The following is a 22,597-nucleotide window of genomic DNA, read 5'->3' as shown; positions in this document are numbered from 1 at the left end:
CATAACGTTGATAAAAAGAAGATAGATGGCTAGAACCGAGCATGCCTTTGTTAATAAAAGAAAGTGAAAAACTCTTCACGAGTTTCCTCCGTCTCTCATGGCTAGTAGACCAGACTTAGCGGTATGTCAATCACCTGTATATATGTTGCCTCTCTCAATACAAGCACTTAAGAACCCTTTGTCCCTATTTAAAGGCACCTAGGTCAACTACAACTCACTCCATTATAATGAAAATATTAATTAATTCATTCACAGGATAAATTATATGATACAGATAAGAAATCATGAAATCCAACTGGGGAAATGGTTTTAGACAACATAGACTAAACTTCACGAAATAAAAATCGCTGCCAAATGGTAGAATTGAATTATAAAAGTAAGAAAGACATTGCATTTGTTTTCTATAAATATAGGGTCATAAAGTAGAGAAAAGAGAGCATATAAAGAGTGATTGTTTCCTTTGCATCAGAGGAAAGTAATGGGTGTCACAAGCATGAATTTGTTAGTATTTGTCTTGTTTACGTTTGCATTCAGCGAAATGCAAACGTTTGCAGGAGCAAAAATTGACAATGTGAGCTGCAACTTTCGGAAGAGTCCATGCTTTACTAAGAAAATACAATGCCCTGCTGAATGCCCTCTTAAATCACCCTCTGATCCAAATGCCAAAATCTGCTCTCTTGACTGTGCTTCTCCTGTTTGCAAAGCTCAGTGCAAACGTAAGTTCTTTATTCTATTGTCTTTTCCTTTGAAACGTAAGCTCATGATCTAGAAATTCACCTGTTAAAGTAAATAAGTGAAAAATTTGAATTCAGGGTTTGAACACTGACCTCTACATTGTTATGCTCACACGGAGAAGGGTCTTTATTCGTTATTGTTTTTATTTTAAATATCAAAATACATATATTGTATGTGACACAATTTTTATCTCTCATTTACCGTTTATGTTAGACAACTTACACATGTAAAAAGTACAAATTGACATTAAAATTTTGATTTCAAATAACCATTTCTTTTATTCTATATATTTAGCATTACAAAACTTTTCTGTTTGCAAAGTAGTAATTTTTTTGAGTTGTGTTATTTGAACAGCCATATATGTGACAACTTTTGTGATAACCAAAATTTTACAAAGAAAATGAGGTAGTTGCACAAAAACCAAAGCAATAGAGAGAGAAAGTAAAAAGATAATGTGAGCATGAGAGAGAAAATTGTCACAAAAGTTGTAAAAAATGGTTGTTCAAATATCATTTCTCAACTTTTTTTCATTTATTCATGAACTTTGTTTAGAGTTTTAGGAATATGTAATTTTATTCCCTCAATTTTGACGGTTTAAATCAAGGCTACATATATTTCTTTGATGAATTTGAGTCTCAATATTAATGTTTTGTTCGGTTGCAAATATAGTGAAATTATAAGATGACATTTCTATGATGACATTCCTTCAAAAAAGATGACATTTCTATGATTAAATTAAAACTGAAAAAAATATTTTCTCAGATCGGAGTCCATATATATTAAACACTTGAACTAATTGGCTAGACTTATTCCTTACATCAATAGTGAACAGTCCCACATTATAATAATGATTTAAAAAATAATACATAAGTGAGAGACATATATCTCACTTATAAGTCGATTTTGTGGAGTTAAATTACGTTTAGTCCAAATTTTAAGATGATATCAACAATATTCATTGAAATGTCAGAGAGCGTGAGAAGGTGTATTAACAGTCTCATATTTGGCTTCTGAAAATAAGGTTGAGTTAGACCCAATTTTTAAAACTCCGTGATAGAATAACAAGTTCATTTCTTCAGTAAAAAAAACTTAAAAAATTAACAAGTTTTCATTTCTCTATTTGAAAATTTATTAACAACAGAAAGCAAACCAAACTGCAATGGCCGTGGATCAGCATGCTTGGATCCTCGCTTTGTTGGAGCAGATGGAATAGTTTTCTACTTTCATGGAAGATCCAATGAACATTTCACCTTAGTATCTGATCCAAATGTTCAAATCAATGCACGTTTCATTGGCCTAAGACCTGAAGGTAGAACAAGAGATTATACATGGATTCAAGCACTTGGAATTCTCTTTGAATCACACAAGTTCACTGTTGAAGCAACCAAAGCAGCAATATGGAAAGACGAAATCGACCATTTGAAATTCTCTTACAATGGAGAAGAGCTTCAAATTCCACAAGGTTACCTCTCTACATGGGAAATACCAGAAAAGAAAATTAATGTAGAGAGAACATCAAACATTAACAGTGTTGTTGTTAATGTTCAAGGAGTTGTGGAGATATATGTGAATGTTGTGCCTGTCACTAAGGAAGATAGTAGAATCCACAACTATCAAATTCCTGATAGTGACTGTTTTGCTCATTTGGAGGTTCAGTTTAAATTCTATGATCTGTCTTCGAAAGTTGAAGGTGTTCTTGGAAGGACTTACCAGCCAGATTTTGAGAATCCGGCGAAGTTAGGTGTGGCGATGCCGGTGGTTGGAGGGGAAGATAGATATAGAACTCCATCTCTTCTTTCTGCTGATTGTGGTGCATGTTTATTTGCTTCTGGTGAAGATTCTGAAAAGAAGAACAATGTGATTGAATATGGTATGATGGATTGTAGAAGTGTTGCCAACAGTGGGAATGGTATAGTTTGTAAAAGATAAATGTTTAACGGATGTTGCAAGTGTGATAAGATCTTGTTTTCTGTGTTGTTGTATCAAAACAAGTGTTCATCCCATTTACCTTAAATAAAAATTTCTGTGTTTTTTTTTTTTTTTGGTCTAGTAACCTGATAGCTAGATCTTACACAATTAATTGTCGAGAAGTGGGGTGTCCGGGGTTCGAACCTCGGCCCCTGCATAAATTATGCAATGTTCCTTTCAACTGAGCTAAGCTCATGGGGACAAAATTTCTGTGTTTTATTTGTGGGAAATGCTAAAATTTAACACTTTACCGTAAAAAAAGTAAAACAATTTATTGCAGACTCATAGTGGAATGGCATCTCAAGAATTTGTATAAAAGAAAAACGGAAAACAATTATTTTACACAGTAAATTGCATGTGGCAAAAAAATGAATTACAAAAGTAGTGGCTATATGAAACAGGGATGAAGGCTGACCTTGGGCATAACACTTTCATTAACACTACCCCAAATGTAAACAAATTTAATTTTTAGTAAATTGTTTTTTTTTTTTTTTGGATAAGACAAGAAGTAGGGGAGGCATCAAGGAGGCCGCAGACATCCCAACTAGGTTGGCACCCCACTGGAACTTCTATCCTATACCGACTACTCCATATATATTAAAAAAAAAAAGGAAAAATATATATACAAAGAAGGGGGGCTAGACCGTTACCTTCAAAAGAAAAAAAATGCAAAAAGGAAGCAATAAAAAAAAAATAGAAATCTTAGGCAAGCCATTTATATCCCTAGAGAAGTCGAAAGCCAACAAAGGAGGTAATCTGTCAAACAAAGCAGTGTCTGACAAGTCATGTCCGAGGGAGCCAGCCAACGGTTCCGAAGACGGAAAGGAATGAGATTCGTGTCCTTGAAAGCAAGAACAGCCGCAAATGAATCACTTTCCACCCAGATATTCCAGTAAATAATCTTCATTTGGAATTAAGTAGAGGACCCTGAGAGCGGGTTGCATATGTTGCCTTTGCCGCCTTCTTCTTTTGCGACTTTGATAAATATGGAGTAAAAGGGACCTCTGCCGATGAAGCATTTTGCAAAGAATCTTTCAGCAGCTCCATCTCTTTTTTTAACACTGGATCTACCGGGTCATCTTCCCTTGCCATAATATTTTGAACATTCAGAAAATCAGATGCCAAGGTTAGAATAGGTACCATGTCGTTTCGAACAACCGGAGAGCGGACTATATCATCTGAAACATTATGAAGAGGCATACTGAATGATGTGCTAGAAAGTGCAACAATTTGTGGGGAATCACCTGTCTGTTTCTCTTCATGAATTTCTGAATCAACAACCGTAACCTCCTTGTCATTGGTTTCTGTACTAGTTTTGGTTTCTTGTGTCTCGATGGTGGGGACCGTGAGCTATTTTGCCTGTGGTACCTTGTCCATAATTACTTCCTCTTCTTCATGGTCTATTTCAACAATCTCTAGTTCCTTTCATTGAATTTTCTTGGGGTCGTGAGCTTCAAAGGCAACCGAGGATCCAACACCATCAGGGTTATCATTTGGTTTCCATTCATTTCGTTGTTTTTGGGAGTTCACTGGTTTCTTTCCATTATCAACTTTTTCTGCTTGCTTGTCCTCTTTCCTCGGATGTAACCAACGGCAAGAACTAACATTGTGGCCAATACTCTTGCAGTGTGTGCAAAAATCAAGAAGGCGTTCATATTCAATAGCAATTGGGAACGCAAACCCCTCTCTTTCCACCATAACTTCATAAAAAATATCTTTTGAAAGGTCCAAATGAACTAGTATTCTGGCATAGTGACCAAACAAACGGTTCTTGGTAACCTGATCAATGAGCAATGGAGTACCAACCGCCCCTGCTATCTCCAATAAAGTCCTCTACATCCAATATTCTTGTGGCAATTCCCATAAACGGATCCAAACTTGAGCATGTGTCTGACGCTGCGTGTGCATATTAAAGTCCTTCGACCATTCAAATAAACGAAGAACCCCTGGCTTCAAACTGACAGTTCCCGCAGCCCAAACTTTACACAAGTCTTCATGTGATACAAAGGTAAATTCATAAAAAACCCTACCTAATGAGCGTAGACTCCAAGGACCAGGAAGTTTCCATATTGTCTGTAGCTTTTCAAAGACTGCCTTGGAAGAGTATGGAGTATCCCCTTTGTTGAGCATCAGTCTGCCCCGAAGGTTGGTCCGACAAGCATCTAAACCACGGACATAAGCTTCTTTCGAAATTTTGACGGACAACATGTCCCCACGAATAACAGGCGATGGAAGGGGTTCTGGGTAGATAACTGTAGAACCGGGTAATGACTGAGCAAAAGAAGGTTTAGGAGCGGTAGCTTGTATTAGTGTTTTAAGCGCAACCATGTCGAGAGCCAATGTGGAAGTAGGTCTGGTCGTCGACGAGACAGGAACCGGAGCAGGCGTCCCCAATTCTGCTTGCCAATCGAACATGACTATCAGCAGAACTGAGACTACAAACGGTAAAGTAACTGGAAATACGTAACAGAATTTGTGATAACGTGTAACCCTAGTTTATTGAAAATAGCCACGCCAATTGGAACAACACCACCGTTTGGAAAACCACCAAATGAAATTGGCGATAATGAAAAACAAACGTGATGAAATTGGATTTTGAAATTAAGAGAGCAAATTCCTTAAATCATGAGATGATGGTATACGTGAGTGGAGGAATCAATTGGAAAGCAATTTGTTAATATAGTTAGTTACTTGCGACACGACCAGTTCTTTACTAGTAAATTGTTGAATTCAATAGTATTGAATAGCAGTTCTCAGATCACATGTTTGGCATCTTCACATGTTAGGGAATTATGCTTTGAGCAGCTGGTAAGGAAATAATAGGGTTAAGCAACTCAATTGGTTTAAGGAAATGGATAAAGAGCTAGAGGTCTTGTTTCTAACAAACTAATATTCGTCAATGAAAAAAAGAAGTATGGAAATAATGAAGGCCACTTGTTTCTAAGGCATTAGAAACAAAGTTTGGTTTTGGATTTCCAAACGGTTCTATTCAGATTTCCAAATTCTATATTAAAAGAGAATATCTACCGAAGTTGTTATTAGGTTGAGTTACTCCTCTAATATCACTCTTTAATACTGAAATCACTCTAATATGATACTTTGATCACTCTTTTATGGTGCTAAGATCATTCAAATATGATGTTATGACCATTCTAACATTTAACTTCTTCAATATATCAATATGGTATTACGATCACTCAAATATGATGATACTATCATTATGACTTTTTAACTTCTCCAAAAGTAGAAAAATATCGAAAGAATATTTATATGTTAATAAGATCATTCTTAATTTCGATGGGATATTATTATTCCAAAAAGGGAGTATGATCTTAAAAGTACTCTTTATCCCGAAGGAACATACATTATCGAATGGACTATGTTCTTAAGACCTTTACTACTTCCAAAGGGACATTATACCGAATAGGGACTAATTCCTTAAAAACACTCTTAATTTCGAAGTGAAGGAAACAGGAGATGAGGAGAAGAATAACTCGTTAACACAAGCTGGAGGGAAATAACGAAAGAGTTCTCGACAACTCAATAGAACTCTTTTGTGTAATTTTTGAACTATGTGAGCTCTCCTTTTATAGGGGGAGTTTGTAAATAATTTGGAGAAACTTAAGAATTAAGTAAACTTAGAAATTAAGCAACCCACAGATCAGCTCAAGTAACAAACTAATCGCATAAGCTAAAAAAGAAACAAACCCAAAAAATTAGATGAAACAAACTCATTGAATATGAATGAAAGAATGACAAGAAACTCAATTGAATTCTTATTCTTATCACAGCCAACATAAGCTAAATTTATGGGAAGTGATATCCATGAATAAAAATAATAATTACTATTACTTGTATCATTATCTAGTATTTACAATTAAGGCTTAAATATGTAAATCGCCCCTGTAAGTTCGTGTGTTTTTGGTTTTCGTCCCTGTATTTTTTTTTGTCCTAAAACAACCCCGGTAAGTTCTAAACGTTTTGTGCTTTTGATCTAGTTTACCGGTGTTTTTGGCAAACAAGAAGGGCTGGTTTTTATTATTACAAGCAGGATCAAACCAGAAACCCTAGAACATGTTGTGAAATGTTTTTAAGAAAATAGAGTTTGCATTCATCAAATTCACAGGTTGCTTTATGAACAAGACGAGACCGTATGGCATCTTTCGACAGAAAAAGGGTTTTAAAATAAAAAGAAACGTAGTAAATGCAAAATAAAGGCTAAAAGTTAAAAGTGTAGAAACTTAAAGAAAAGATAATTTACATTGCATTAAAAATAAAGGTGGTTTGACAAATTCTTTACATATATTCTATATAAATCTTTTCTATCGCGTCGATAATTCGAGAGCTGTAGAATTTCTATAAATGATATGCGACCCGTTTTCCCTATGGAAAAGTACTATTTATACATAGCAAAATAACTGGAAAAGGCCTATCTCCACGATCAACACTTCTTCCATTTGGACAACCGCTTGTCTCCCACGTTTCCATTAAGGAAACCGTTTCTCTTTGAAATTCGAAATCTTCCCGCCTTAACCATAATTGCTTGACTTCGACGGTCTTGCATTCCTGACTCACGTCTTATCGAGCTCTAGGGATTTTAGATCATTTCATGCTAAGTCCACATCTCGTCAAACTCCTTAAGTTGAAGGAAAAGATTTCGATTTTTGCAAAGATAAAAGTCGAATGATGTTGACTGCATTAAACGAGCCTGTTAAAACTACAGGCTTACAAATTGCCCCCACAAAAATGTCATTTTCGACTGAAAATTTTCAAAGAAGAATATTGGAATTTTTGAAAAACTCTAAGTATTTCAAAGCATGACGTCATGGTAATCATGACTTTCAAGAGTAGTTTTTTCAGATTCCCTTTCGTCACACATCTTCGTGATTTAGTGGGCCATCACTTCTGTTGTTGAAAAGTTAGTGGGCCTCTCCATTTATCCTAAGATGCCAAGTTTCCCACGTTAACCCTTCATCTTTGAATCCTTTGCGTTTCCCCATTTATCATCATTATAGCGCCTCCTAGTGTCGAAGTGAGCAACTTTAAACCTATTTGGTTGGTGAAATCAACCATTTTTTGACCAATGAAGACTGATCCTTGATCCGTAGTGATAGTTTCAGGAATTTCAAATCTATAAAGAATATGATTTTGAATAAAACTAATCACAATCTCCTGGATGACCTTAGGCAAAGGAATGGCTTCAATCCATTTAGGGAAATAATCTATTCCAACTAGAATAAAGTGATGATCTCTAGATGAAGCAGGATGAATTCCACCAATTATATCCAAAGTCGAACCTATAAACAGCCAAGGTTTTCCCATGGAGTGTAATTAACTTGCAGGTACACGTTGAATCCTCGCGTGCTATTGGCACTCTTGGCACCCTTTTTCAAACTCAATGCAGTCTTTCAAGATGGATGGCCAATACAAACCTTGTCGAAATATTAACCATTTCATTTTATGACCTGCTTGATGAGAACCACAATCTCGACTATGTACCTCAGAAACGGCTAATAAGCCTCATTTTCATTCATGCATTCAAGAAAAATGCCTTAAGCACTTTTCTTAAACAGCTCATTTCCAATGATCACATAGCTTAAGGCTCTATATCTAGTCTTTCGACAAACTGTGCCTGATGGATTCTCAAGGTACTCAGCGATTGGTTTTCTCCAATCATTATTTGACAAATTGTCAATGGCAAATTCAAGATAAGAAAATTTGGGATAGGCGTATGGCTCACTAGAATCTGATTCTCTTTCTTCCCCAAAAAGTTTTGGCATTGACATTTTTATCGAAAGGCATTCAATAGGAACCAATTTATCCTTAATTTCTATCAATTCCTGTAATTTCCATTTAGAAATTTTATATCCTGAAGCAACTTATGCTAAATCATTTGCCAGTTGATTCTAAATTCTTGGAAAATGTTGAATATCGATAGATTCAAAATTATATAACAAAGAATTAGCAGAAACGAAATAAGAAAATAAATTCTCACTTATGCATTTGTATTCCTTTTTTAGCTGCTTCACCACCAATTCTGATGCTTCCTTTATCACAACATTCTTTGCCCCGAGTCCAAGCAGTATATCTAATCCCATTATTAAGGCTTCGTACTCGGCCTCATTATTGGAGCAATTGCCACTGATTTTATACTTGAACTTACTTGGCACATTTAATGGTGATATTATGAAAATACCAACTCCGTACCATTTTTATGACTAGAGCCCTCAAAGTACAAAGTTCAAGGCTGATTTTCCACATAACTTTGTGTTGCTTCGACCAAAGAATGATCGACTATGAAGTTAGCAAAAAAAATTCCCTTGACAGATTTTTTTTTTTTTGTTACAAAAATTTTAGGATGAGGGGATGGTGCCCCAGTCCAAGGCAAGGAAGACCTTCGGGCTCAAAGAGCACTTACAAAGGTATTTACATTTACCTCCCTCCAAAGGCATTAGTTGGACTCAAACCCGAGTTCTCTCGGATTCAAGACCTGTCTTTTTACCACTAGACCAAACCTTTGGAGTTTCCCCTTGATAAAATTGGCTTTGACAACATATGCTTAATAACATCAAAATGCAAATAAACATAAACAACTAAAGACTTTATATATTGCTTAAGTTTAGAACATGAAAAATACAGACATAGACACAATTTTTCAACAGGACTATATCTAGTTTCATCATCATTCAAAACTCTACTAAGGTAGTAGATGGATCTTTCCATACAATTTTCATCCTCTTTAGCTAACATGCTTCCTACTGTTGAGTCAGATCTTGAAATGTATAACTTCAAGCTTTTATTCATAATTGGAGGCAATACAATTGGAGGCTTTATCAAATAATCCTTGATCGCATCAAAAGCTTTTTTATATTCCTGCCCCCGGTTAAAATTGTCCTCTTTTTTGAGTCGAAGTTGTTGGAACAAAATGTGTTTAACATTTCCACCTTAAGTTTTGATGATAACAAGGTATTAAAAAGTCAATTGGATAAGCTAATATTTGTTCAAGTGTCCAGGACCATAGACTAAAAATTTGAAGTCTTAAAACAAAGATTTGGTTCTAAAATAACAAATGAGAGCAATGGAAATTTACAAAGGAAGCTTATAATGCAAGTCTGAGTCTGAAGACCATCAGAGTCTGAAGATTCATCAGAAGCTGACTACCAGAGTCTGACGTCATCAAGAGTCTGAAGTTCATTAATATGTCCTTCTTCACCACAATTAAAACAAACCACATCATCATGCTTGCAATCCACAACTGTATGTCCCTTCCTGCCACAATGGAAACACCGTTTCACATCACCATTACAAGCGTTACACTTATGACCCTTTTCTCCACATCGGAAACAAACAACTTCGGTAGGAGTATCTCTTTTTCTGGGTCTCTTCTCATCATTCACCATCTATTTACCCTTATCACCCGGAGCGCTGTAAGGCTTACCACGCCTTTGTTGGTACTTACCCCTCTGCTCATTCAGAATCTTATAATGAGCTTTGGTGTCATCTTCATAAATTTTGCAGCTACTTACCAACTCGGAAAACTGTCGGATCTTCTGATACCCAATCGCTCGCTTAATCTCAACACGTAAGCCATTCTCGAATTTAAAACACTTAGAGAATTCGGCAGTCTCAGCATTATAGTGCGGATAAAACTTTGCCAACTCAACAAACTTAGCAGCATACTCCGTTACTGACATATCACCTTGCTTCAACTCCAGGAACTCAATTTCCTTCTTCCCGCGAACATCTTCCGGAAAGTACCTATTCATGAATTCTCTCTTAAAAACAGCCCATGAGACTTCCTCACCTCCGTTCTCCAGAATCGGGCGAGTACTTACCCACGAATCATCAGCCTCCTCAGCCAACATATGCATACCAAAACGCACCATTTGAGGCTCGGTGCATTCCATGACTCAAAAAATTCTCTCGACTTCATTGAGCCATGTTTGAGCTCCATTAGGATCATATCTGCCTTTGAAGGTTGGCGGATGGTTTCTCAAAAAAGTCTCCAGCATCTGAACCCCATTGTTACCACCAGCACCAGCATTAGGCTGTTACCTTACAGCTTGAGCCACAGATTGCAACGCAGCAGCAATAGCAGCATCGTTCCTTCCAGCCATTCTCGGTTCACTACACAACGAACATTGATTAGGAAACACAGATAATATTCAACTGTCACACGACACTAACGACTCGACTACTTGGCTGGACGGACCAACCTGCTCTGATACCAATTGTAACACCCCGTTTTCCGAACATATAAATAATATAAAATAAATCAGAGTTCATCGCAAACAGGATGTCACATTTCGTTCTTCAAAATATCATATAACACAAATTGAGTTAAATTCACTCTTTATTTAAACAACTGCTTTCAATAATTCAAAATAATGTCGTAGCGGAAATATTTAATCTTTAAGCATTACTTGGCACTATAAAATCCACCTAAAAGTGGTCCAACATCAAATTATAATAAGATATGTAACAATGGAAAATAAAACACATAAGAATCCACATCCCGTTACGTATCAGAGCATGACTCCTATGACGACACGAGAATTCAACTCACATCAGCTGCTACTCTTGAATATCTGCACGTTACCCACGTAGAGGTAACATTCAAACAGAAGGGGTGAGATTTCACATTCGATAATAATAAGCAATAAGTCCAACTAACTTCGCTCAACAGTGCAACGGCACGACTCAATTAACTTCGCTCAACAGTGCAACAACATGATTCAACAAATGCAATGCAATTATGCATGTGGTACCAACAGAGATACAGCTCCCTTCGCTAATGTCGTGATTCGGCTTTGACATGCTACAACCCCTTTCGCTTAATAAATCACCAATACAGGCCATCATGGTGCCAATCCAGGCCATCGTAATTAAAATGAAATGATTATGCAATGACACAATTAAAATGCAACAACAGCAACATCAACTTCGCATCACAATTTCACAATTAGTCAACATTATTCTTCGCAAATAAACAACAATTTCATTCACACACTTATAATTACGAAACTCAAGCATACATACCTTAATCGAAAACGCTTCAAAAACAACTCAAGGACATAACGAAATAATTATTAAAATACACCTAAATTCATCATTAAATACAGGAATCACGTTCTGAAATCCATTTCAAAATCTGGAACATTTTCAGTTTCGAAATTACGTTAAAATCCAAACTTTCACTTCACCAAAAATCAGAATTTTTAACACAGCAGTTCCATTTTAAGTTATTCCACAACAAGATAACTCACATCCTGGGCCAGAGACTATTATTATAAGGTAGCTCATCTCTTTATCTTTCCAACGCTTCGAACGGCGTACGAATCAAACTCCCGGAACTCAAGTTACGAATTTTTGAAGTTTCCAATATACAACACTAACACAGCTACGGGTTTGATCACTTTTTGCCCAAAAACCCAATTTTTGACCCCATTCGATCACAATTTGATAGGAAACATTACCTATGGTTACTCTATAACTTAAACATCAACTTTCACATTAATTCATTGTATTACTTACACTTTCAAGAATCAAATTGCAATTTAAAACCCTAACTTCTTTAACATCACAATTATCAACAACATCAAAGTTAGCCCCTTTTTTAGAATTATAGAACTCATATTAAAGAAGGTTAGTCCCACCCTTACCTTAGATTGGATGAACTTTGAATTCTTTAAGCTTTCCCTTGCCCTCTCACAATGCTATTCTCTTCTCTGACTTCTCACCTTCACATTTCCTCCAAAAACTGTTTTATGTGTCTGACTCTTCTATTCCTAATCTCTCCTTATTCCTAACTTAACACATTCCCTCTTATTTCAATTTTACCCTTACCGCCTCATTATTCTATTTTAATTTTATTCCTTCACTAATAATACTATAATAAGCTACTAATATTCACCAACATATAACACAAAACATCACACATCGCAATTATTCACATAAATTATTCAAAATGACAATAAACTCGATAAAATAACTAAATAATAAATTAGGGCGTTATAGTGAACACCACTGATTGTATATCAAGTGTTCAACCTCAAACAATTTTCTTTATAATTATGTTTGAATAGAAGTCTCTTGCAGTTGTGCTTGAGCATATGAAGTCTCTTGATTTTGTTCTTGAGCATAGGGAATCTCTTGCAGTTGTGCTTGAGTAGTTTGAAGTCTCTTGCTAGTTTGAGCAGTGAGCATTTGTAATTTAGTGAACTCTCATTGAAAGTGTAAGGGGGTCAGGACTACTTCAGGTTTGTGGAAGGAACGTGTATAATTGCTCTCTCTCTCTCTCTCTCTCTCTCTCTCAATTCAGTTTAGGAGAGAGAAAAAAAAAACTTAACACAATTTAACCCCCCTTCTTGTGTTTTCTCACCTTCACCAAATTCACTACTCACGTCCAAACACAAAAATTACACATATACTCATCAATTTTCACAAATAAATCAAAACAAATATGTCCCATAAGCTAAAAACATGATTATAGATTATTAGGAAGAACAAACCTATCCTCATTACCTTGATTCCTCTTAAGCTTAAGCTAATTCACCAAAATTTTCACTCCCTTCTTGAATCATAGCTTTCCTCTTCTCTTTTCTTCACCTGGGTTCTCTTCCTTTTTATTCTATCTTCACTTCTCTCTCAATTCTCTCTATTTTCCTCTGGTCAGTTTTATGTGAATATGTGAAATGAGTCTAACCCTAATTCTCCTCATAAGTTATCCTTATATACTTTGATCAATGGGCTAGGTTATCTCAATTCATAATGGACCTAGTGACTCTTACCACTTAATTAAAAAGTTACTATTCACTTGACCAGAAAAATTTTTACTATTCACTTAACTCTTAAAACATCTCATAAATACCGTCTCAAGTTACTTTTAACTTAATAAAAATAACTATTCACACTAAAACACTAAAATATCCTACATTTCAAAATTACTAATTTACCCTCGCTCCTCAAATGACCACAATACCTTTAGTTCTAAAAATGACTAAAATTCCCTTCTCGCCAAAAAATTCACTAATCCCAAATCAAACACACAAACAAGCAATTAAACACATATAATAAATAAATAAAATAATCTTAACAAAAAACAAGTTGTTACAAGGACCAACCAGCCATACTTGAGCTCGAATGACAACCTAAATTATTATTAGCCCCGTCATTTTTTAGTGTTGTTAAAGCTATTTGTAAGAAATATCATCATATCATATGATACATAATACCTTTGTATCTTGTTTTTTACATATTTGAATACTTTATGTTCGATTAAACAATGAAAGAAAACATTTTTTTTTATCTTTCCTCTCTCCCAAACCAATAAAAAATTCTTTCATTTTCTACTCTTTGGGTTCACTTTCTTTTCCAAACCAAACAATGCGTAAGATGTAAGGTATTCAAATGAATCTTACCCACATTGCTGTCCAGGCACATTTTCCATTAAATAAGTAAACTTTCCATTTCTTTTTACAAACCAAACAATGCGTAGGATATTAAAATAAATCTCTGTGTTTTGCAAGTACAATATATTTATATTAAATTAATTTATTTTCTTTTTAAAAAAAATTAAAACGCAATTAAAGATTATGAATTCTGTTTTGGACAAACAATTGATTAGACTAAGAGAGTGAGATCTCTAAATCCAAATCCAAGGGAGAGAGTGACAGTAATAAATAAATATGAGAAATGATATTTGAATATCCATTTAGTGACAACTTTATCTCTCATACTCACATTGTTTTTAACTTTATCTCTCTATTGTTTTGGCTTCCATGCAAGTACTTACTTTTTCTTTGTAAATGATGGTTGTCAAGTAAGTTGTCAATCAAATTGGTTGTTAAAATAACACTCCTCAATAAATATTTGTATCTGAAAAACAAATATTAAATATTTGAAATGCTGACGTGGAGGAGTCGTGGCTGCACTGTAGAAGCAAAAACAAAGTTGCATAACTAACTGCAAAAGAAAAAAGTGTTTGTTTGATCCTTCAAAAATAAAAATAAAAAAGAAAAGTGTTTGTTTGAAAATGTGATTTTCTTTGGGAGTGTCCCAATCCTTGGCAGTGTTTCGTTGAATAAACATGCGTATACCGTTTCGCTGAAATTGAAACTGAATCCTCAACACAACAGTTTTCGTTCTTGGCCACGTGATGGAGGGTGAAAAATACGCCAGAGAATTAGAGATAGCTGTGAGGATTGTCCACGTGGCATGTGCTCTGTGTGGGAGGGTGCAGGAGAAGCTTCTTGCGACTGAGGTTGTTTCCAAGGATGATGATTCTCCTGTTACTGTTGCAGGTTTTTTTTTTTTTCAATCTTAATCTTTATTAATGGTTCTTGTGAATTCATAATTTGATTTTGTTTATTGGCTGTGGGAATGTCTGCATTCTAATAATCACACAATAGTGAAATTAAAATGTGCTATAGGTAATGCACTACCTTATGGATCAGATTCATATGGGATGGGATTGAAAAAATTATAAAACTTGTTTTTATGAGTGATCCAAGTGTAACATTCCAAACGACTTTAAGCATTGCCGATTGACACTATAAACCAACACCCAACACGAGTCTTTTCAGCGTGTTTTGTCCTCACTGGCACGCTTACTGGAAAACTTCCCGGTAGGTCACCCGTCCAAAGCTACTCATTCAAAGACTACTCCAAGTCAAGCACGCTTAACTGTTATGGAATGGGTTACCAAAAAGATGCATCTTGTTGATATAGGTAGTACCAAACAATTCTTATAACCCTTCCTTCAATCATCCAGTCCCATACCTACACGGCTTCAGGATCCCTCTCATTCCTTCGGTTTTGCCTTGAAGCTGCCAGGAGCCTGACCACTCCCCGTCCTCATCAGCCTCGAGCGTTACATGCCCACCGAGCGGAGGCGTTACACCAAGCATGGTCACAAGTGTTTATGTTAATAGGTAAGCTCAAATAAGCCAATTCAAATAAACCCATATTAGAGAATCAGGGTGCCTTTGTTTTGGATTTTTATAAAAATCATTTTATCAAAAAATATCTATTTTCACTCCAAAATGAAAAACTATTAGGATTAACTTTTTTATTTTTTTCAAAAACAAGTTAAAAATCATTATTTTTAAAAAAGTGAATTTTTGGATAGTAAACAAACACAAAAATAGCTTCAGATATTATTTTTTAAAATCTCTAAAAAAAATCTCTAGATTTTTCTAATACAAAATCTATTTTTCTTAAAGTTATAACAAAGGCACCCTCATTCACGTCTTGCAAATCTCTTGTGCTTTTGGAATAATTTATAGAAGTTAAATTTCATTTCAACAAAAGATAGATAAATCTGAGCGCTATCTACATTTCAAGTTTTAAGGGCTATATAGCATGAGAGGACTTGTTAGAGATGTGATATGGAATATTATAAGTATCCAAGCTAGTGAGGATCCTTCCTTTTAATTCTAACTATCCAAGCTACTTAAATACTCTATGTACCGACCATCCCATACTACCAGCGTTAATTAATGGCAGCCATGATGGAATGGCGTGGCGGATTTTTTGACATCCGTCATAAGCATTTTGTAAAGGGACGATGCAGACTACAATGGCATGTCTGTATGGTGGGTTTGGCCTTCATCTACATGACTGCATATCACTCAATGTGGAGCCTGGGCATGCCATTATACCCAAGTCCCTATAATAATCAATCTTGTGTTTTCACCTAAAATCTCAATTTTGAAGAAGTTGGATTCTGAAAATATATTATGATGATTTACTTTTTAAATCAATCTAGTTAAGTATTATGGTTCTTAGTGAAATTAAAATTATTAGTGAATAAATCAGCTGAAGTCTAAAATTGAGTTTGCTTGAGCTCTGATTTGACAGCATTGTTGGGCTAAATATCTTATAGTCATGTGATACATTCATTTTGGGGCCATAATATTCAACATTGGTTTGGTATTTGCATCATAGTGAAACTTCTCCATCTACTTTTTATCTTTGTTAATGCTGTAATTTTAATTGCATCGAATGTTTTGCCAATAGTAAGTCCATAAGAATACACACGCAATGCAAATATTTTGTCAAAGATCCCTTTTGGACTGAAGATTGATCAATGCACCATAACTACTTCATTTGTGGATGTTATGATACTGTCGCAATAACTATCTTAAAAGCTTAAGCTATTAGGAGAATGTATATGTATGGGTTTCATAAGTTGAATTTTAAGCTCTGATATCATTTACTTGAGTTACAGATGTTATGTACCTGCAGGTGATATCACTGGTTATACAATCTGTAATTGTGAAATAGTGGTTGAAATTTGAAATTATGTTAGTTTACCACATATAGTATAACCGTACACCGTCTATATGATGCATTTCTTGCATCACAGGACTAGATTTCCTTGACCTTATTTTAAACCGGAACTGGTGAGAGATGCATATGATTTTCTTATACCGACATAAGGATTTAGCTTGGCTGAAAACTTTCTGGATTGGTTATGCATTTACTCTGTTGTATCCAACATTTTAATGGGCAGGAAAGCAATATCTTCGTTCGCCCATAGTTATCCAGCTGGACTGGAATAGGAAATTTATATTTTCATCATATATGACAGAATTATTACCGTAAAAGTTACACATATATCATATCTCCCAAACGAATTCTCCTGTCTTGGATGATTTCTGTGTTGGAACCCAAGCATTGAATTTGATGGAACCCATAAAATCAAGATAACGAACTGTATATTATTGAATGATAAAATGGGGAGCTTTAGAGCTCTACAATGATGGAATAACAAAAGAAATGATAAACCAGAGTGTAAACACTCCTACCAGAGCACAATGCTCCTAACCAGAGAGAAACTCTCTTAATTAACTCTAACAATATTTCTCAATGACTTATTACTACCCTTCACTCCCTTTTATAACATAATATTCCCTAAAATCAAGGAAAGTGCTAACTAACTCTCATTCCCTATGCTTCTACAATCTTCTAGAAAGAGTGCCCGTGTAAATACTGATCTTAGTGTTCTATCAGAACTCATGATGCAATTAATTGTAGGAGCTGTGCAAACCAGTAGCTGGATGCTTGGCCCATTGGCATAATTTGAATTTTTACATAACAGTACAAAAACTGTCATATGGTTAAATGTATTGGGTTCATCATGCAAAATAACAGGTAGATAGAGAGAGAGGTTAATCATAAAATTCATTCAAGAAGGATGGAATAGAAGTGGAAGAATACTTTCTTGTGTTATTTTAGATAGAAAGGTATCAGTTAGATTTAAATAATATTATACAACACAACTTTAAGATCTACATTATTGTATAGGATTAACTGTTGGATTGTAAAGAGTCATGCAAAATGTAGACTCAATATTGCCCAGATGAAACAGTTGTAATAGATGAGTTATACACTAGGTAGGATAAGGAATGAAAGCACTAGAGAGAAAGTCAGGGTAACACCTATGATAGAATATATGGACGGTCCCGTCTTGGTTTGTTTGGGCATGTGTGGAGACAACTCGTATCCCAGTATATATGACAGACCAAATAGAGGATAGTCCAATGATTAGAGGTAGAGAGATAGACTAATGGATAACTATAAACCAAACCGTTGAGAAGTATTTTGATTTAAATGGTTTATTATTAGACATGATTCATGATAAGACATTAGAGCGGTTTCATTTGATTAGCAGGCCTTATTTAATGAGATAAGACTTGGGTTGTTGCAGTTCAAAAACCATCAATGTACCAATTATAAAAGGGTAGCTGATTCATTTTGCTGTTAGAATTTGGTATGATAACTATGCAAAGGAAAATTTATTAAGATGACAATGGTTTGTAATTTCCTCTCTTGGATGTTGTTGTCTTGCTGTGTCTTTTCTTACTTTTCATGGTCTCCCATTCATGGTAACAATGTCTCTTTGGTAATCCATTATTAGTTACTGAACATCATGTTTACAATGTACCTCGATACTCTCAATTATTGGTTTTATCTTTAAGGTCAATAAGAAATTGGCTTGATCATCCTGTAGTGTTTTTAGTATTTCACTTTTATCGAGTATATATGGCTTAAAATCTTTGAATGTCAAGTTGTCATTTTCAAGTTGCTACTATCCTTCGATTTCTTAACCTTTTTTCTCGCTTATAAATTTGAATGGAAACTAGTGATATTAAAAATGGAGATAGATATATTACACTTCTATTAGTAGTATTAGTTTTCTTCCTTAGCAATGTCTCTATGGTACTAGATATTTTTGTTTTTCGGTGCAATTATTGTTTGAAGTTATTTGACTGCTTATTTTGTTTCATATCTCTGCAGACTTGAGTGTTCAAGCAATCACTAGTTGGTTACTATCGAAAACATTTGGGGTTCAGAATGTGTCAATTGTTGCGGAAGAAGATGTAGAAACTTTCACCAAGGATGATTCAACAGGCTTACTGGAAGCTGTTGTGGATACAGTCAATGAGTCTTTAGCTTTTGCATCCATGTATGGTCTCCAAAGTCCAGACATAACTCTTGGAACATCAGAAGTTCTCGCGGCCATTGGCCGCTGCAGCTCAACGGGTGGTGCTAGTGGAAGGCATTGGGTACTTGACCCTGTTGACGGCACATTGGGATTTGTACGAGGCGATCAGTATGCGGTTGCTCTAGCTTTGATTGAGGATGGAAAAGTTGTTCTTGGAGTTCTTGGGTGTCCCAATTACCCAGTGAAGACAGAATGGCTAAATTATCAGTACCAGTATCGTCAAACAACGATATCACAAACATCAACAACTCTTGATGCATGCGGAAAAGGATGTGTGTTGTATGCAAAGAGAGGCAGTGGTGAGGCGTGGTTGCAGTCATTGATTCCTGAAGATAGGTTGTTAGAATGGCCGAATTGTGCTAGGCCTATTCGAGTTTCTTCCGTTGATGATCCGGCATTGGCAACTCTATGCGAACCAGTAGAAAGGGCAAACTCAAACCATTCCTTCACAGCTGGCCTTGCTCACAGTGTAGGACTAAGGTATAATATTTCTCTCTTTTTTTTTCCGTCAAATGTTCTGCAACTGTACCTATTTCAGACATCTGATTTGCTAAAAGTACATCAAGATAATTAGCAATGCAGACTGCAATGCATTTAAACAGTGTCTTTTTTGAAGATTAAGGATAAACAGCTTAATTAACCACTTATTGATATAAGTGCTTATGCATAAGCTGAAAACAATGTGCGAACATTTTCTTTGCTCTTCTATAAGCTATTTCAAAGAGTCTCAAAGAAGCCTATCAAAACAAGACCCAAGGTAACAAATAGGGTCCGTACAAGTAAAATTATACATATATAACATTATATAATTCCAGGCATTTAATTTTTGTACTTTCGATAGGAACTATACCGACCCTAAAAAAAAATAAAAATGGGACGACTTTCATATCTACTGGACATAGGAAGCTCTCTGAAATTCCTTGTTTACAATATCTTCCAAAACATAATCTAAGTTTATTACACATATTTTTTATATACATATTTCTCTCTTCCTTTAACACCATCGTTGGAATTGAAATGCTCTACACTCTCAAAATCTGGTACAGAAAACAGCCCTTACGTGTCCACAGTATGGTAAAGTATGCAGCAATAGCAAGGGGAGATGCCGAGATATTCATGAAATTTGCAAAGTCAGGTTACAAAGAGAAGATATGGGATCATGCTGCCGGTGTTGTGATTGTTGAAGAGGCCGGTGGTGTGGTAACCGATGCCGGAGGCCGACCTCTAGACTTTTCAAAGGGAACGTACTTAGAGGGTCTTGACCGAGGCATAATTGCATGCTCTGGTGTCACATTGCATGAAAAATTGATTGATGCTGTTTATGCTAGCTGGGACTCCTCAAATTTATGAGGCTTTTTTACATATTGCAAAAAAACTTGTATTCAATTTAGCAGCTAATTTTTCAGTATAATCATTGGAAATTGTATAAACTGAATATATAGTTATCTTATAGCATAATTCGTCCATGTGCCAATATGGAATGAAGAAGCGATTAAGGATATTGAAAGTAGGGTGATGAATTATAAAAGTTAAGAGCGATTCTATTTATCCAAATCAATCAATTAATACATTAGTTGAGTAAATCACCAAATAATTACGTCTATGAGATTGTGAATATTTCGACTACATACTTAACTTTGTTAAAAGTTATTCAACTTTCATTGTTTTGTTAGTGTATGTTTATTGCAGTCATTTTATTGGGTGACATATCTGTTAAATGCCACATTGTTTGATGTACACTATCAATTTGATCCTAAGAGATATATTGTACAACTTACTTCCAATATCATTACTAAAATTACCATTAATTTTCGTAGCTTTTGTAAGTTGCCTAAAAAGTAATCCCTCCGTTTCAAAATGAGTGTCGTTTAAGGTTGTTCCACACATATTAAGAAATGCAATAATGTTGTATATACTATAGACATGACACTTTTACTAAAATAACCTTGTTAATTGTTGGTGCATTTCTCATCATTATAAATTAAAGTAAAATGTGGTACTTTAGAAGTCGTGTGTATAGTAATAATCAAGGGGTACTATTGGAAAAAAGTAATTAATAATGCATTGGAAACTGAAGGTGACATGCATTTTGAAACAATTATTTTTGGTTAAAACGACATTCATTTTGAAACGGAGGGAGTAAAAACTAATAAATTTTTATTTTTATAAGTATATTTGTAAGTGAGTAATTAATGAGATGATTTAAGAGTTAAGTGAGTGGTAATTTTTTATTAAGTGGTAAGAGTTTTGAGGTCTATTATGAATTGAGATAATCTAGCCCAATAGATTGTTGGATAGCCTGCATTTTTGACAGGCTAAAATTAAATTCACTCAAAAGAGTTGACTTTATGTTTTGAAGAACGGATAATATGTTCGATTTCAGAGAATATGAATGATTGTTTTTCGTTGTGTCGAAGGAATAAACTTTGCAAAATTTGGTGTCAAAAACGTCATCATTCGACAGAGATTGAAGGTGTCGAGAAGATTGGTTTCAGATAAGGCCAAGCAACTGTCACCATCGGGGAATGCTTTTGAAATTCAATTTGGAGAGGTGTTTTTAGGCCGTTAGTGGCAGTTATGGTTTCGAATGTCTATGTATAGGTAGTTTTGTAGTATAAATAACAGTTTCTCATAGGAAAAAAGGGTCACAATTCAACCATACAGAAAACTTACACTCAAATTATCCGCATGTAGAGAGAAATGAGTTACAAATCAAAATGTATGAATATGCATACCAATTTACTTTCAATCAATGCAATTTAAGTTTGTTTCCTTAAATTCCTTTTCAATTTACTTGTTTCTTTAAGTATTTTTCACCCTTTTACTGAAAATAACTTCGACCGATTTAATCTTATTAAATTCGGAGGTTATCGTCATTGTTTTCAATAAGAACATCAAGAACATTCATCAAATTATGGAAAATAACAAACACAATATGTCCCAAGATTTACTGGTGTTAGCCAGTATTTTTAAAGGCTATCATTAAATGCAGTCAAAATAGGTTGACCCTGTAATCAAAGGAATTGTTCTTTTATCCTTATCGAAGTTGGACTTGCTGGAGATGCCTGAAAGCGCATGTCTCGGTTCGACAAGTAGAAAACTCTCAAAAGACAGTTTTTTTGGATAAGGTCAAAACAACGGATACTTCCAAGACACATTCGAAATTCAAATCGAATGGATAAGTATAGTTAGTTTACTGCAGTAAAAGTTTAAAATTCAAATCTAGGCGGTTATTTCTATTTGTATAAATAGTAGTTTTCCCTAGGAAAAAAGGGTCACAATTCTATCATACAAAAAACTTACACTCAAATTATCCGCATGGAAGAGAGAAACGAGTCACAAGTTGCAATGTATGAACATGTGTACCAATTTACAGTCAATCAA

The 22,597-nt window shown here is 35.0% G+C and overlaps 3 protein-coding genes across 3 annotated transcripts; 2 read left to right on the top strand and 1 right to left on the bottom strand.

Moving 5' to 3' along the window:
* The first annotated feature begins 415 nt into the window (after positions 1-415).
* Positions 416-2,773, top strand: LOC25502551 (uncharacterized). The gene is made up of 2 exons (XM_013590101.3): positions 416-716; positions 1,877-2,773. Exons 1-2 carry the CDS (start codon positions 479-481, stop codon positions 2,662-2,664), a joined length of 1,026 nt encoding a protein of 341 aa, XP_013445555.1. The 5' UTR covers positions 416-478; the 3' UTR covers positions 2,665-2,773.
* Positions 2,774-7,674: 4,901 nt separating this feature from the next.
* LOC112417372 (uncharacterized) lies at positions 7,675-8,025 on the bottom strand. Its single transcript, XM_024772973.1, has one exon. It carries the CDS (start codon positions 8,023-8,025, stop codon positions 7,675-7,677), a length of 351 nt encoding a protein of 116 aa, XP_024628741.1.
* Positions 8,026-14,681: 6,656 nt separating this feature from the next.
* Positions 14,682-20,783, top strand: LOC25502550 (PAP-specific phosphatase HAL2-like). Its single transcript, XM_013590100.3, has 3 exons — positions 14,682-15,005; positions 19,006-19,693; positions 20,260-20,783. Exons 1-3 carry the CDS (start codon positions 14,861-14,863, stop codon positions 20,561-20,563), a joined length of 1,137 nt encoding a protein of 378 aa, XP_013445554.1. The 5' UTR covers positions 14,682-14,860; the 3' UTR covers positions 20,564-20,783.
* Positions 20,784-22,597: the final 1,814 nt, after the last annotated feature.

This window comes from Medicago truncatula, chromosome 8 (genome assembly GCF_003473485.1).
Source record: "Medicago truncatula cultivar Jemalong A17 chromosome 8, MtrunA17r5.0-ANR, whole genome shotgun sequence".
In the NCBI taxonomy this organism is placed as follows: Eukaryota; Viridiplantae; Streptophyta; class Magnoliopsida; order Fabales; family Fabaceae; genus Medicago; species Medicago truncatula.
Note: the sequence above shows the minus strand (reverse complement) of the source record. Positions and strands in the feature narration are given on the sequence as shown.